The sequence below is a fragment of the Scyliorhinus torazame genome, chromosome 9, assembly GCF_047496885.1.
Source record: "Scyliorhinus torazame isolate Kashiwa2021f chromosome 9, sScyTor2.1, whole genome shotgun sequence".
In the NCBI taxonomy this organism is placed as follows: Eukaryota; Metazoa; Chordata; class Chondrichthyes; order Carcharhiniformes; family Scyliorhinidae; genus Scyliorhinus; species Scyliorhinus torazame.
The window spans coordinates 81158047-81175749 of record NC_092715.1 but is presented as its reverse complement, the minus strand read 5'-3'; the positions used below and the strand labels follow the sequence as shown (position 1 = coordinate 81175749).

Here is a 17703-nt window from a genome sequence, read left to right as displayed (position 1 = left end):
GCTGTATTTTCAGCTTTTTGGTGGATTTGAAGGCATTTCCTCGGGTAGTTGTTTGTTTTGGTTGAGGGTGGCAGGGTTTTGATGGCGCAGTGGTTGATTTCCAGATTAAAGGGACTGAAGTTAAAGTTTCTAGAGGAGAGCCACCTTTCACGCGACAGTTCAGCACATCGCCACCACCAAATCTCTCAGTTTATGAACTCTTGTAGATGTGAACTGTAGTCCATTATCACTCATCAGTTGTTCAGGGTAACCAAATCTGAAGATTCACCTAATCTCTCAATTGCTTTCGCCGATGACATTGACTTCATATTGGCAATTTCAGGTCATTTTGATTGAACATCGCCTCAAATGAGAACCATGTGCCCTTCAACGGTCCGGCGCAATCAAAATGTACCGTTTGCAGGCCTCTTCTGGCCATGCCCATGGGTGCAACAAGCTAATGGTGACAGGTTCCGCATTTTTGCACAGGACAAACATATTCCCGCCTTCTCCTTGATTTCAGCATCTAGTCCCAGTCACCAAAAACAGCTCCTGGCCATCTAGCTTCATCCTTACAATACCACAATGACTTCCAGCAGTTGGTTTAATACACATTTTCTTAATAAAGGTGGAATGAAGACTCTCGTTGCCTACCAATCCGGATAATTTATGTCTTGTGATGGAATTTAGTTTTAACTTAAGGTTTGCTCCTGAGGTTTTGCCTCAAAGCATCATGTCCATAATCTCTGACAATACTGGATCATATCTGGTGTGCTTCTTTGCCTGTCCTGCGGTTACAAGAGTACTGTCTACTTGCTTGAAGTAGAAAATGTTTGCAGACAAACTGCTTATCGACAAACTATTTGGTAAGGGTAGTCGGGAGAGTCCATCTGCGTTCGTATGAAGGTTTGACTGACAATACGTGATCATGTATGCGTGAGCTATCAAGAGCAAAGCCCGCCTGTGCATTCTGCTTGCTGCCAGTGATGGAGTTACAGTATGGAGTCCAAAAATCATTAGTGGACGATTATCTGTCAATAAAGAAAATGTCCTCCCATACAGGAATTGGTAAAACCGTTTATTCCATAAATGATGAAGAGGGCTTCTTTCTCTAACTAAACATAACTGCTTTCGGCCTTATTCAAGGTCCCCGATGCAAAGGCTATCAGCTTATCTTCACCTATAGCCGTAACGCCACCTCAACCCCATAAGGTAATGCGTCACATGCCAGTTACAGACGTAAATTTGGATCAAAATATGTCAGGACTTCTGGCTTGAGGAGCGCTTCTTTAGCTTGCACGAATGCCATTGATTCACCCATTTCCACTATTTATTTGAACACAGTAGACTGCAAGAGGTTTAGAACAGTTGCCAGATTAGGGACAAACCTTCTGTAGTCATCTAGTAAATCTACGAAGGATCAGCTTCAGTTGATATTTTGAGGTGTAGGTGCCTCAGGGCTTTGGCTTTTAAAGGCGATTTATATAGTCCCTTGGTGTTGATCACATGACCCAAATTTTCAATTGTAGATTGTAAAAATTCACATCTATGTTTCTGGCTGTTAATTCATAATCTTCCAATATCTCGAGTGTGGCACGTAGGTTGCAGAGATGTTCTTTTTCATTCTTCCCAGTAACAAAGATGTCATCTTGGTAGCACTGGAGTCCATCTAACTCGCTTAAGATTTGATCCATAGCTCGTTGAAACACCGCTGGCGCTGAAATGATGCTAAAAGACATTCCTTTGTATCAAAATAACATTGTGTGCCACAATCATCTGTAAATCCTGATCCACGTACATTTGGAGATATGCTTAACTTTTGCTGAAGTGTTGGCCGCCAGCCAATTCAGCGAATAGATCATCAATCAGGGGTAGAGTGCACTGTCTTGCACACAGGATTAATAGTGACTTTAAAGGTGCCAGAAAAGTGTACAGATCCATCTTTTTCACCATGTGAATAATCGGCGTTGCTCAATCACTCACATTAATGGATTCAAGGACTCCCGTTCTGACCAGCCAATCTAATTCTGCCTCTACCTTAGGTCTGATTGTGCGGGGCACTGGCCGAGCCTTTAAGCATCTTGTCCGACTTTCTTCCAACTTTACTGAGATATCCTTCATGCTTCCCAGCTCACCGTTGAAGACAATGGCATGTTTCTTCAAGATTTTGGGTAGGCTTGGTTTGGAATCTGTCATGAGATTTGCCTCAGCCCAATTTAATCTGATCTTTTTCAGCCACGTTCTTCCCATTTAATTTCCTTGAACTATGCTCAAGAACCAGTACACCATCTGTCCGTTTAATCACACTGTTACATCATTACAGCCCTTCAACAAAACCATTTCTCCAGTATAGATTTTAACATTATCTTTGAGGATTGCAGAGCAATATGTCGGAGCTTTTCTTGATAAACAGTTTCTGGCACCAGCAAAACGCCTGCCCAGTGTCCACCTCCATTTTCACCAGCTAACCATCCGATAATGGAGCGACACAATATTGGTTTGTTGCACCAGCAATAGCGAGTACAATTTAATGGCAGTTCATCTTCGGACCGTGAATCAAATTCCTTCTTATGTCCTTTTTGTACCACATGGACACTTTTTCCTTGATTCAGCTTGTCATTTGTTTTATTTAGCTGTTGCTTCCTGCAACTTTGCCTGAAACTTTCCAACAAGTGCATGCAATAAGGTCCTTTCTGCCACAATTTCTGCACATGGTGTTTTTGCACCAACACTCTGCTGCTAAGTACATCTATGGCAAGTATAAGTCGTATTTGTGTTCGAGTTTCAGCCGACATCTTGTGAATTCTTGTGCTTGAACTCAACTTTGGCTGCTAATTCCATGGATACAGTAACTGCCAATGGTTTTTTAAAGGCCAGGCTGCTTTAGATTAATAACCACTTTTGAATAGCTTCGTCCTTAAACCACAGACTAATCTATCTCTGTTGGTATCATTTAACACATCCCCGAATTTGCAGTGTTGAGCCAGTCTTTTCAGGGTAGCTACAAACTGTGCAATCGATTCACCTTTTTTTTGGTTGCGCTTATGAAATCTAAACCTTTCTGCGATGTCTAAAGGTTTCGATGAATAGTGGTCCTCCAAAATTTCCACTATTTCTTCATGTGCTTTTGTGTTTGGCTTTTCTGGCTCTACCGTGTTCCAAAGGAGGTTAAATGTTCCCCCCTCCCCATTATGCTCAGGAATGTTGGGACCTACTGCTATCTTGTTAGCTTGAACAAAATAGTACAATTGTTCTGTACATGAGCTTAATCACTCTGTATTCTCATCAAACCATCCCATGGTGCCAATAAGCTCCTGCCATTTTTCTCTATAGAAGGACCGGTGTGTGGGCAATATACCATGAATGTTTAGCACTACTTTGCTTCCTTTCTTCCAAAAGCAACCACAACTGAACTCAGCCTGTTTTTGTTTGTGTTTTGCAACAATCCCAGCTCAGAGTTTGTTGTTGCAGGGTACTCGCTACTCACTGCTACAGAGCTAGTTTCAGGCCAAGCACGTGGTGAGCTTCTCTCCAAGATTGTTTGCTTCGGGCTTTTCGGTGGCTGCAACTGTTGTTTGGCTCCCCCTTTGCCAACTTTCATGTCGCAACAACAATTTCAATTATTTATTATTTCTTCAGGTGCCTAAAAACACTGTTTGCCTACTTTGTTGGCAGTTTTTATGCAATAGATTCAAGATCAAGTCCACAGGCTATGGAGGTTCAACCAAAATGTAGAGGCTTATTCTGAATATGTTAAGACTACCCGGTTGCCAACGCACAAGCCCATGACATAACGCAATTGGTTTCTTACAGTTCCGTGCCATGTTCAGCTACAAGCCTGAGGAAACACTAAAAACAGTATAAATACACGACACAGAGCAGTTAACGAAACATCTGCAGTGACTTAAACATCAGATAATTACTTAAATTTCAATTCCATTTCAAACACAACAAGATTGTTCTCCCATTCCATTAGAACATGGCTGATCAGAATCTCACATTCACTTAGCTGTCTTTGCGCCAAATCCCTTAATACGGTTACCCAAAATTCTATCTATGTAGTGTAAGTGTTGGCAGACGAGGGCCAGGACGGCGGAAGGGCTGGCGGACGAGGGCCACGGCGGCGTAAGAGTTGGCGAATGAGGGCCAGGGCAGCGTAAGAGCTGGCGAACGAGGGCCAAGGTGGCGTAAGAGCTGGCGGACACGGGCCAGGGCGACGGAAGAACTGGCGGACGAGGGCCAGGGTGGCAGAAGAGCTGGTGGACAAGGGCCAGGCCGGCGGAAAGGTAGACAGCCGGGAAGACGGGGCCAAGTGAATGCTAAGACAGGGACAGTGGGCAGTAATAAAGTGACGGGTGACCCCTTAATTTTAAGCTTGTCCCTTGTTCTGGTCTCCCTAACAAAGGGAAACATGCTTTTAGGCTCTCTCAAGTCCCCTCAAGAATTTATATGCTTGAATAAGATCACAAATTATTCTTAATATTCTGCCATGGGTACTAGCCCAACCTGTCCAACCTTTCCTCATAGTACAACCCACCCATTCCAGGTATTAGTTGAATAAACCTTCTCTGAAGTGCTTCTTTTGCATTTATACCCTTTCTAAAATAAGGAAACCAAAACTACATTCAGTACTCCAGATGTGGTCTTACCAATATCCTGTAGAACTGTAGCAAAATATCCCTGTTATATTCCATACTCTTTGCCATATATGCTAACATTTTTTCTGCTTTCTTAATTTTTGCTGTGTCTGCATAATTAACTTTTTGTGCTTCATGTGCTACCAGATCCCTCTGTATCTCCAATTTCTGAAGTCTCTTGTTACGTTCCCAGCTGATGTTATGACCGGATGGGAAGATCCCAGATTCGAACCCTGGCTCAAAAAACAGAACTTTAATTTTGTTTTATAAAATGAAGAGAGTCACGGGACTACTAATTAGTTGTAACAAAATATAGAGTAATTAAATATGAACCAATTGGATTACGATACAATACACCTTTACTCCCCACTTAGTTTCACAAATAAGCACAAATTTAACATGGATTACAAAGTGCATCTTAAGGTCTCATTAACATAAAGTTCCTTTTAAGCACACAAGATGATGATGGTCAAATATACACATTCCGCTCTGAATCCAAGTTAGTGTCTGCGGATTTCTCCTCAGAATTCCCTCGATTGAGTTTCCAAACACTACTCCAAAAAACACGCTTAAAATGTTCTCACAATAATGCTTCCACGAATTACATCTTGCCAATTCCAAAATGATCCATTTATGCCTACTCACTTTTTTTTGCCCAGAAGTACCCAGACCTGGAAGCAATACTCCAGTTGAGACCAAACTATTGTTTTATATAGATTTATCATAACAGCTTTGTTTTTGCACTCAAACACCCCTATTTAGAAAGGATCCAGTGTGATTTACTGATTGCTTTCAACCCATTTGTGCGCATATGTGCCCAAATCCCTCTGCTTCTTCATCCTCTTTAGAACTGTACCCTTTATTTTCTATTGCCTTTCCTTGTTCTTCCTACCAAAATGATTCACTTCACACTTCTCTGCATTAAATTTCAGCTGCCACTTGCACGCCTATTCCACAGCCTATGTCCGTCCGCCCAATCCATCAGCCTATGTCCTTTTGAAATTTAACACTATCCTCAAAGTTCACAATACTTCCAAGTTCCTTTTTCTCCACTCTTTTTCCCCACACCTGCCCATGCATCCTCACCCATTTTCCCTAACCCCATTGTGCAAATTCCATTCTGCATCTCCCCTTTTCCCTATCCCCTCTACCTAAATTAATTCCTCACTTGGGATTATTATCCCACAGTATTGTAATCCAGTTTGGACAAAGTACTACTTTTGGCCTTTACACCCTGTGTGCAATACTACAATAGTGACTGTTATCTATTTCAATGAGCATCAGCCACAGGTAAAAAGTAACACGCAACAATTGGTGTACATATTTTGCATTTAATCTCAAATTTATTCCATCTCAGATGCACTGAAGTATATGAAGAAAGGCATGTTATTTGCACATGCTTATCGCATTTCCATTATCAAATATTATCAAATACAAAACACGGAGCAAATACTACAAAATTTAACATGCTAAAACAAAACTTTGACGTAACTAGGAAATAAATTAATAAATCTGTGCTCCTATCAAAATCAGAGTGTTATTTGAGCCATGGTTGTGTGTTTCTCTGGCAAACTAAATGGGGAGGGGACAGTAAGGACTTACCTCATTCAGATGAAATGCCAGCCCAATGAGTAATTTATTTTGCAGACCACCTCATGTCTCATTAACTTCTATGGGAATTCAGGGGTAATGCTGGGAAGCCAAAATATAAGACACTGTCTCTCAGGACTGTTGGTCAAAACAATTATATCCCAGCTGTACAAGTAAGACAAAAATCTACATTACCGCAGGGAGAATTGGGCAGCAACTTTCTGGACCACGGTCAGAAGAAATCACTAAACAAAAAGTTTGTAGGTAGCACGGGTAAGAAAATGAGAACAAATAAAGACGGAGTAGGACAACAGGGGCACAAGGTAAATAAGTATCCAAATCCTGATGGAATACAGGCAAGCCAAAAGAATGAAGATACAAGGAGTGACAGGATAATATAAAAAGAAAGTGGACCATGAAAAGAGAGTGAGAGTCCAAACATTTCTAGTCTAAATTTATCGTATCTCCAAAAAATTAAAGTCTGATTCAAAGGAAGGAAACTTAAATTCTGTTAAAATCAGACTTGATTTTTTAAAAAAAATCTACTATTAAATCAAGATAAACAAAATTCAGACTAAGGCATCCCTAAAGACTCAGTTGGTAAGTGTACTATCTAGTACAGAACCGGGTCACATAGGTCAGGAAGATCCCGGTTTCAGCCATGATTCCAACTCTTGGTCACTATCTTCCTGTGCAAAGTATTACAGTACGGCATATACTTTACAATCGACACAACACAGAGACAGGTTTAAATGTTACAGCTGTTTATTTTTCCATAGCTATTAGAATACATTTTACAATGTTACCTCCAAGTATTGTTACCAGGCCACATGCAATTGTTTCCAACATGGACTCAAGCCAATCCATATAACCTCCTGAGAAAGGATTATGCAAAATGCCTCCCGGTCTCCCAAAAGTAAATCAACAGAAAAAGATCTAATCTTACATCCTAGACCAGTGGCTTGTTCCAGGTGTTCAGGAAATATCTTCTTACACATGGCAATTAATTATCACCACCTGTACTTAACCTAATAACTCCCGATGCTCTCTTTCACCACACAGGTATCAAACCATTTTTTAAGTGCTAAACAATGCTTTACTACAGACTATATTCCACACATCTAAAATCCTGCAAGGAAATAAATGTTCTTCAAATTCCAAGTATTGGTTGATGGCCATTAATTTTATAACATGCCTGCCAGCTTTGGCCTTAATTCCGAGTTAAATAACCAACCTGTACGTGCATTTATCCATTCCTTTTGACACTTAAAAAAACTTGTCCCCTCTCTATATTCTCTGTGATGTGGAGATGCCGGCGTTGGACTGGGGTGAGCACAGTACGAAGTCTTACAACACCAGGTTAAAGTCCAACAGGTTTGTTTTGATGTCCCTAGCTTTCGGAGCGCTGCTCCTTCCTCAGGTGAAGGACCTACCTCTTCATTCACCTGAGGAAGGAGCAGCGCTCCGAAAGCTAATGACATCGAAACAAACCTGTTGGACTTTAACCTGGTGCTGTAAGACTTTGTACTACATTCTCTGTGTTAATGGGAAAAGATCAGTTGTGTGAATTTCTCTTAATCCAGAGCACCAACTGCCTGACTCTTTCGTGCTATTAATTTCTAGACCCTCCCCAATGATAGAAAGACTTTTTGAAAGGAAGATTCGCAAAACTGAAACTGTGTTCCATATGTGATCCCATGAGTCTAGCTAGTTAGACTAATAAAACTTCTGCATGTGCTTTAAAAAACATATTAACTTTCACAGGTCACTCTTTGGAACACTGCTATCAGACTTTTCATGACAGCAGTCAGTATAAACATCCATGAATTACAAGGAAATTCAGTGAAATGCTATAAATACCTGCAACATGCTTCCCGGCATTAGAAGGGAGTGGGAATTCATGAAGGTCCAGTCTTTATTTTCCTTAGCCCACTCCCCCCAAAAAAACAGACTCAGTTCATCCCACTCTACCCGCTTCAATCCTCCCTGACCCCCAACAATGTTTTTTTTCCCTATACATGTTACACTTTTGCAGGCCCATCAGTGCTTGCACAATCATATTTTCCACTCCTACATCCTGTGATTTATTCCCTTCCCCGATATTTGCAGCCTCCATGCCCTCCCACTCAGCCGACCTGCAGCTATACACCCTTTTACTGCCCCCAAAGTTCCAAGCTACTGTTCCCAAATTCCAAACTGCCAACCGACTCACATTACTCTCAGAATATCCCCACAAAACATGATTTCCATTACATTAATCCACATCCATGCAGGATGCAATGCAGGTAAAGTGAGGGAGAGGGAGTGTTGAAATGAAGGCTCTCTCTCTCTGTCCAACATTTCCTAAAACTGAAATAAAAATAGTCTTTGCATTATTGGAGTGAAGGTTGAAAAAAAGAAAAAAAAATTCTCTACAGGGTGGCCAATGACTGCTGCTGCACTCAGACAAGGAGTGGGGCCTTGATGCCTGCCTAAGCATTGCCCCCCCGCCCGCTACCAGGTTGCTAAACTGTCCCACACTGCCTTCAGGAACCTGGAGGCTGTCTAGAAAATCCCAGTTTTCCTTCTTTAATTGTCTTTAAGTGGTCCTTAATTAGTTTAATCAGTTATCCGCCATGAGGGCAGGAAGACTTGCCGCCCCTCTATCACGCTTCTGGGAAAACGGCCCAGAATTGGAATGGAGCCAGGGAATTGGAATATTGACCAGAGTCACTTGCCTGCGATTCCGGCCTTGCTGGGAACTCAAAATCCAGTCCCAAGAAACTGCATTAAGTTTTTATGTTGTCCATCTTACTTTCCTATTGCTTTTAGAAAAGCCTGTCCTTTTCAGATCAACTGAGCACTTTAACACCATTGGTACCAAACACAAACAAATGTATTTGTAGATCTCACTAAATTGTCCCAATACTCCAATTTTATGTGGACCTGCTGTTGAGACATTGTGGCTCCACCTAATACTTTCAGTATAGAACAACTACCTTTCCATCGGAGGGCAGCTAACAAAACACAGACAAGGAATCAAACTTAATACCTGCTTGTCAGCATGGCTTAGTGCCAAACTAACAAAAGGATTTAACATGTTTATGCGTTTCAAGTAATGTACTTGAACTTGTTTGATTGAAAAAGGTTTGGCAATTGGAAACAGAAAGTGATGTTAAATGGCAACAGCACATTCTAGGGGGCAATGATTCCTGGAGTCTCACAGAGAACATCTGTTAGCACATTCAGAAATATCACGAATGAGAACAATTCGTGTGTGCGTATTATGAAATGTGCTAATCTAATGAGCTGACAGGTGAAGATTAACGGCTTTTGAGATCTAGACTACTTATGCAATTAAAACTCAAGCTCACCGCCACCTTCTCCAGGATGGGCAACAAAAGTGGCTTTGCCAGGGGTGTAAACAACCCACGATCAAATAACAAAGATGGGTGGGTTTTAATGTGGAAAAAATAAAAGGAATGAATTTTGGAAAAGCAAAAAATGGAACGGATGGAAAAAAAAGATGTGCGTGTCATTACTGCACCAATGTAAGGATGTCTAATTCTCTGAAAATTTAATTCAACAATCCTCCTGCTCAACCTAGGTCCTCAATATTCAAGACTAAGCACTCACACTCATTTATAAACTTATCTGAAATAGTTTGCATAAAGTGACTGCACCAAAAGCATTTTAGTCTTGGAAGGACAAATTTGCCAGAACGATGAGGCAGGTTACATAAACATGGCTTGTATTCTCTCAAGCTTAGAAAGTTGAGATATATACAAGGCTTTTACAACAGTAAAGGGATTGCCTAGATATAGAAAGTCCAGAATAAAAGGATACAATCTTAAAATTAGAGCTAAGCATTGCAGGAGTAGAAACAGGTAGCATTTTTTCAAACAAAGATTAGTAAAAATCATTACCTCTCTCCCTCAAATGGCATTGGATTTTGATCAATTGAAAATTTCGAGACTAGTATTGATAAATTTTCTTTTGTTAGGTAAGAGTATGAGGGAATATGGAACAAAGGCAGGGAAATTAATTTAAGGTGTATATCAGCCATGAAGAAACGGAATAATCAAGCAAGGTCAAGGTCAAGAGCCGCCTTCGTCTTGAAATACTTTAAAATGCACTAGGTGCCTTCTTCATAGGGGATTGAAGTAACAAAGAAAACAATTTCCCACGTGGAAGTATTCAATATGACATGACAATTCTTTTCACTCTAAGTTGTACCAGGTCCTCGAAGCAGTGGTGCATAAACCCCCATCGTAAGGAATCCCGTGCTGGGTCACTTATCCCTTTTACAGTGATAGATTCATAAGAAAACTCTTATCGCCAGAAGGCCATCGTAGGAATTATGCCCCATCTCAGGAACCGAGCAGCTTTATTTCCCCAGTTTATGGCTGTTTCAGCAAATTGCTGCCAGTGTTATGGTGGGGGTCTGCTGGAACAGGGAAAGAACTTCAGCCCCTATTGGCTTGATTACTTTAATGGACTCCTTGTTGGCATTCCATCCTCCACGAACAGCAGTTTGATCCAAAGTGCAGCTGCCTATATCCTGTCCGAAAATGTAAGCTCTGTGACAGCATCTCAAAATCCCACCGAGGCCATGCACACTGCTTGACATTTGCAACCTCCTGCACTTTTATGAACACCCTGTTCTTTTGAATTTAGCCTCATTAACCTTGAATTTAGCCCCCTCCACTGATGGCAGAGCATTCAACAGTCTTAGCCAATCATCTGGTACTCCATCCTGAAGCCTTGCATCCCCATTCCACTCCTCCTTTAAAATCTGTCTCAAAATACCTTCCTTGGCCAATTTTCCTTTTAAACTTTATTTATTTTTAAAATTTTGGTCACTTTTGCTGTTTCCCCATCTACTTCATTTGTGGAACAGCCTAGGACTTCTAGTTTTTCACATTAAATGCACCACAGAAGTTGTTCTGCCCATGGTATTCTATTTAATCCTGAAATAAGCGTCTGACCTGATATTCACTCCATCACCAAAACAGCCTACTTCCAACCCATCATCACTCATCCCTGTCTGTGCCTCAACATATTTGCTGCGGAAATCCTTATTCATGCCGGTTACCTTGACTAGTTTAATGTCCTCCTGGCCAACCTGCCACCTTGCACCCACTGTAACTTTGAACTCATCCAAAAGTCTGCTGTCCATATCCTAAAGTGCATTAAGTCCAGGTCACCCGTCATAAGCGATTTTCAGTCATTTCATTCATTTTGAACCCAAACGAAAACCAGGGCTCATCACAAACTTCTGTCATCTTACTTATTGTTATAATTATAGTTTGTAGATCGCAGTTTGAGAAATTCTTTGACCAGATGCATAATTTTGAATAATTATTAGGAATAAGAAAATATACACCAATGACAGATTAATTCTCAATTCATGGCAGTACCAAAAAGGATGTGATAATTTAGTTTGTATTAAAATGTTCATACAGCAAAATAGAATATATTGTGGTTGGTTGGAAGGAAGTCAGCGATAATTACATGCAGAGCTTCAAAAGACACGAGTGAAATTTCCCAAATTGGAAAATTTTCTTATCAGAAATTAATACTTTCAAGACAAAACACAACTGGAAAGCTATCCTATTAACACTACCAATTCATTTGCAGTAAAACTATTATTTGTTTTCAAAATTTTGCTCCGTAGTTAACAAAAGTTACTCCTATCCGATGACATGAATATATCCTATGATTAATAATGTTTACACCTACTTAGATCATGGCCTCACTCTGTGGTTGTGCTGTTTGTTTAGGTGGCAGTGGTTTGAATGGTCAGTCTACAATCTTTGGTGGCCCCTCACTGAGCCTGGTGTGTGGGTGGCCCAGTTTGTACTGCAGCTGGTGGTAACTGCCTTCCCTGTGCCCCAACTATACTAAAGCCACTGTTATTTTAATGATGTGACTTATCACTTACCTCATACTTGAACTCTCAGAAATCTATTTTGCGGTAAATCTTAATTATATGTTTCTGCTGCATGATGCAGCCACTTGTTACAATGGCGATAACCTGTTCTTACACTGATGCGTATTGACAATCATAATCAATGGTCACTTCATAGACATATGTAAAAGCAAGTGAGAACAGCAATCTTATTAGCAGTTTTAGTCAAGGTACTTTTAACAACCAAAGACAAAAAAGATCATAGCTTTCTTCTTGTATACACTGCACTGCATTATTTTCAGTACTCATAACAAACCATGTATTTGCCACACCAGCAAAGTTATTGACGAATGCCAAATTACCTCAGATGGATAAACTCCAGCTAAAATAAAATCTGAAAATTCTTATCTGAAAACCAGAGTTAACACTTCAGGTGAATGGCCTTTCAACAGGGTTCTGATGAAAAGTCACCAAACTGAACTGTTAACTCGGTTTGTCCCTCTGCAGATGCTGCCTGACCTGCTGAGAGTTCCAGCTTTTTGAGTTTGTTTAAATTTCCAGCATCTGCAGTATATTTTATGTGGCATTTGGGAATTTAAGTGGGATAGTTGGAAGATGTTTGCTTTTTCAAACTGAAATGTAATCCAATTCAATTATTGCAATACCTTGATAGGTCATAGCTCCTTGAAACAGAGAAATGAGCTTTAGCACACAACTAATAAAGGGATGATGAGTTATATTTGAACAGAAATATGTCCTCTGTACTTCATTTAGTACAGCAATACACCACCCAGGTTCCTCGAACTTCCAGCCTTCCCTTTAATCAATTGTAATGGCTGGGCTTCTGGCTTTCGTTGGTAAATACTGGTGATGCACATTGCAGCGTCTAGCAAAAAAAGCTAACACAATTTCAGTACCGTCTCCCAGAAGTTAGTGCTTTGACAAAAAAGTCTCCATTTGATTAATACATCCAGAGCCAGGGGCAAAATTCTCCGGAAACGGCGCGATGTCCGCCAACTGGCGCCCAAAACGGCGCCAATCAGATGGGCATCGCGCCACCCCAATGGTGCGGAATGCTCCGCATCTTTGGGGGCCGAGCCCCAACATTGAGGGGCTAGGCCGACGCCAGAGGAATTTCCGCCCCGCCAGCTGGCGGAAAAGGCCTTTGTTGCCCCGCCAGCTGGCGCGGAAATGACATCTCCGGGCGGCGCATGCGCGGGAGCGTCAGCGGCAGCTGACAGTTTCCCGCGCATGCGCAGTGGAGGGAGTCTCTTCTGCCTCCGCCATGGTGGAGACCGTGGAGGAGGCGGAGGGGAAAGAGTGCCCCCACGGCACAGGCCTGCCCGCGGATCGGTGGGCCCCGATCGCGGGCCAGGCCACCGTGGGGGCACCCCCGGGGTCAGATCGCCCTGCGCCCCCCCCAGGACCCCGGAGCCCGCCCACGCCGCCTTGTCCCGCCGGTAAGGTAGGTGGTTTAATTTACGCCGGCGGGACAGGCATTTTAGCAGCGGGACTTCGGCCCATCCGGGCCGGAGAATCGAGCGGGGGGGCCCGCCAACCGGTGTGGCGCGATTCCCGCCCCCGCCGAATATCCGGTGCCGGAGACTTCGGCAACCGGCGGGGGTGGGATTCACACCAGCCCCGGCGATTCTCCGACCCGGCGGGGGGTCGGAGAATGTCGCCCCAGATTCCAATATTTCACCTATGAAAGGTTCCAATGATAAGAATGACAGAAAAGCATCATGGAGTGCTACAGTGTGCTGTCGTTGCAATCACACAAACATGCACTTCTCCAAGTAGATCGACTTGTAAATCAACAAGAAAAATTCTCCCGTTATCATTCATTGAAATATGAAAATACCATTCATGATCTTAAGGAATATTATGGACACATGCAAAACATATGTACAAATCCTCCATTTTAAAAATAATCCTGTGCGTACCATAATAAACTGCCAAGTCTCATCATAAAACCTCAAATAACTGTCGAGGGAATGTACATTACAATTTCAATAAAAACATTTGTTATGAAATCCAAACTTACCTGAATGTTGAGAGTGGAGGTGAGGGAATGGTCCCTAAAAGGGTTCCTGGCAAGGAACAAATATAGGGGACCACAACAGGTCCCAGCTACGTTAAAAAGAGAGACGCAGAGGGGAAAAAAAGCTCCAAATAAGAAAAGGGCCATGAGTAGCAAAGCTTAAGAACAGGGCTCAAACGAAAGCCCTGGAGAACCAAGAAGGCAGGCGAAGGTTGGTGACTCCATACTACGGGCCTCTATGGCAAAGGTATCCCTTGGGAGCATTAGTGTTCTGTTTGGCATAGCCAACGAGCTGAAATTTTGCTTGTGTATTTGTGTTTGAGTGTAGACTGGGGAATCCAGGGGAACTCAGAGGGCAAGATTAAAACCCTGCGGCGTGGACCATTGTTGAAGTCATTCAAGTTGGAGCAATGCTTGGAGAGAATTCCAAGACGAGATCTTCGAAGGTGAAGATTGAAATCCCTCAAGAGAGAGATGCAGTTTCATTGAAACTGCTTGACTCAGGGTGTCACTCAGGTTTGGGTGGGTTGTTGAGAATTCCATGGAATCTATTTTGTTCGCACGTGGCATTTATTGTGCAGTGTGGTCTGTTTAACTACAGTTTGCCTGTTACCTTAAATTAATCCTGAATGTTAGGGTAAAAGATAGATATTGTAGATTGTTTTATCTTTATGACCCTGTTAAATTCATCTTTGTTCAAAACCCATGAAATCTTGTGGCTTTATTCAATTAGCAAATGTTTTGAATCTCAAAATTTGCCTATTTCAACAAAACGTTATCAGTCCTTAACCAGATACTTGGGGGTCTGACTTGGGATCATAACACATCATGTAAAGAGATTACATTATTAACGGTGGGATAGTTTATACTTTTCACTACCTCCCTCTTTAAAATAACAGCATGTGCAAATATTTTGTAAAAAATTAAATTATTTTATTTTTTTCAAAGAACAAAGAATTTGTATAACAAGATGTCCGAACGTGTTTCACAGCCAATGAAGTACTACTGAATTACTTTTACAATCACCATCTGTGATATCAGGCTATTACAGTGCACAATTGAGAAATGGCAGAAGATTGAGTAGAACAGCAGTCAACGGTAGGCACGTGAGGAGACTAAAACAGCCACGATGGGGAAAGCTGAGGGGCTATAAAAAGTAATGGCATCAGCTGAGATTGCTGCATTGTTTGTTTAAAAATTTATTATCTACTGCTTTAATGCAATCAGCTAGAATCTGCTAACACGATACTGAGGCCGCGTCGCGCCGGCGCCGATACAGTTATGAATAATGGGAGAGCCCCTTAACAGATTTTGTGCTGGTCGCCGAACTGAACACGATGCTCCTGAACTGTGGCGCCGACGCAATCTGGTTCAGGGGTGGAATCCCAGCCACAGAATTAAAATATGCCTGTATGTTCATATCAGGAGCTAACATGTTCCATTTCCATTGACTTATGTCCATTTGTGTAAATCAGGAGATTAGGAAAAAAGTCTTTGGAAAATATGTTTTCCAAGTTTGAAAAGCACATTCATAAATAATTACCCATTTAATATTCTTATCCCTTTACCCAAATAAAACCATTGTCCTGGAAGTAGAAAACTGAACTGTACTTACTGAGATGTCTTGTAAAAGCTTTTCATATGAGAAATGAAAAACCTCCTCATCATTATCCTTAAAAAAATCAAAGCTGTAGTTTTTCACTCTTTCTTCACCCGTTGTCAATGCTTGCCGAAGTTCATCCACATATTTTTCTCTGTCCATTTCGGCCTCTTTTGCTTCCATTGTCATTTGATTATCTGACACTGTGAATAGAATAGGCAAATTAAATGTGCTAAGCAATTTCATCTTTCAGTTAATTAATCACTAAGGATGTTGTTTATATTAAAAGCTACACATAAATGAAAGGCTCTGCTGTGTTAAAGCGTTGTGGAGCTGGAGGGGCTGAAGTGTTTCTGAAATGGATCTAGATGTGGTCAAGTGGTTCCTGAGATAACATTTGCGAACATTATTCTGTTAAAAACGTTAATGTCATTTTGGTTTTACTTTCTAAAAACAATCTATTAATTGTGAAGTGTTTAAAATGAGTCAGAATGCAACATTTTCTGAAGGACACATCTCCAGACACCCCAGGAATGCTTCATAAATCCTATACCGTTGACATTTGGATTTTCCACTTTAGGTTTTCATGTACTGAAAATATTTTCTTTCCTTCAATTCAATATCACTTAAGGCATAAGGGTTGAAATTTTTACCGAATCCATCCACTGGAGAAGACCAACAAGACTGGATGCCAAGCTGGTTTTATGCTTTACATCAATGGAGAGTAATTATTAGGCAGGATGTAAAACAGGTGTTCCATGCATTCCCAGCTTTTCCACACAGCAAGCTAGTTTAAATTTCACCAAAATTGTTGTAACCAATTCCTATCACAGTATCACCATTTATGAGTTGTCACATTTACTAAAGCTGATATATTTTTAGCTTGATATGTATGTGTGACATCATTCCATATTGCAGGGGAGTTCTACCAAAAGAGGGGAAATAAATATTGCCACAATCCGAACAATTGCCCAAGTTGTAACTGAACTGAAGTGAAATGGAGCTTAATAAAGTGTAAAACGGAACTTTAACGGTGCAGTTGGTGCAACAACTTGCATTAAAGTCACACCTTTAAAATAGTAAATGTCAGAAGGTGCTTCACATTAGAAGGCAAGAACAGAAATAGACCAAACAGCCCCTTCAGCCTGCTCCACTGGAGCACCAACAGAGTTTGAAACTGAGCCACATAAGATTGTATTAGGGCAGGCGAGTAAAAGCTTGTGAAAGACAAAGTATGGACACAGCAAGAACATTTGCGATGGGGATTTTATATGGAGTTTGTATCTCTGTCTAGTTGGATAAGCAGTAAGTTTGTTGATGGTAAAAGACAAGCTGCTGTATGATTCCACCATTATAAACTAACAGTTAGTATTAACCAGGTGGATGTAAAGAACTTAGGATGTGTAAGACGCAAGACTGGAGGAACGCAAAGGTATTGGAGGGCGAGGAGAGGTAGACTTAGGGAAGGATGAGGCCATAATGTAATTGAAAACAAGGATTAGAATGTATCGATGTCTTGGTGGACTAAGAACCAGTGCAGGTCAGCAAGTACACATTGGAAAAGAAATGTCACCTTTTAAACTACGCTGAGAAAAGAGTGATGTGCAGTATTTTTATTCATGCTATACCTTTACTTTACAAAGCCATCAGCACCTATTTTGGAAGAAGCTCCACATTCAACATATTTGGAATAAACTAAAATCAGAAAGATAGTTTTACCATAAGGTTCAATTGCAGCCTCTACATGACTTTATTCAGCAAGAATATTTTATTCTCATTTCGGGGAAAAAGTTTGACCAGCATTAGTTTCTCATGCAAATTGAAGTGAGCCATTTGCTGCTTACATGAAAATCAGAAAATCAATTTAGTTTTGTCCAGTTAAAACTCTGGCATAGCATAATAGATTTCACATTATTTATGGCTCAATTCGTTGCACTTACTTTGATGAAAAGTCCAAGCACACAAG

At 41.2% G+C, this 17703-nt stretch overlaps 1 protein-coding gene across 1 annotated transcript in view; it reads right to left on the bottom strand.

Moving 5' to 3' along the window:
- The window catches only part of xrcc4 (X-ray repair complementing defective repair in Chinese hamster cells 4), a 281034-nt gene that overhangs the window by 184162 nt on the left and 79169 nt on the right, over nt 1–17703 (bottom strand). The window contains exon 3 of the mRNA XM_072517630.1: nt 15753–15940. Coding sequence (XP_072373731.1) covers nt 15753–15940 — 188 coding nt within the window. The remainder of the gene's footprint in view (nt 1–15752; nt 15941–17703) is intronic.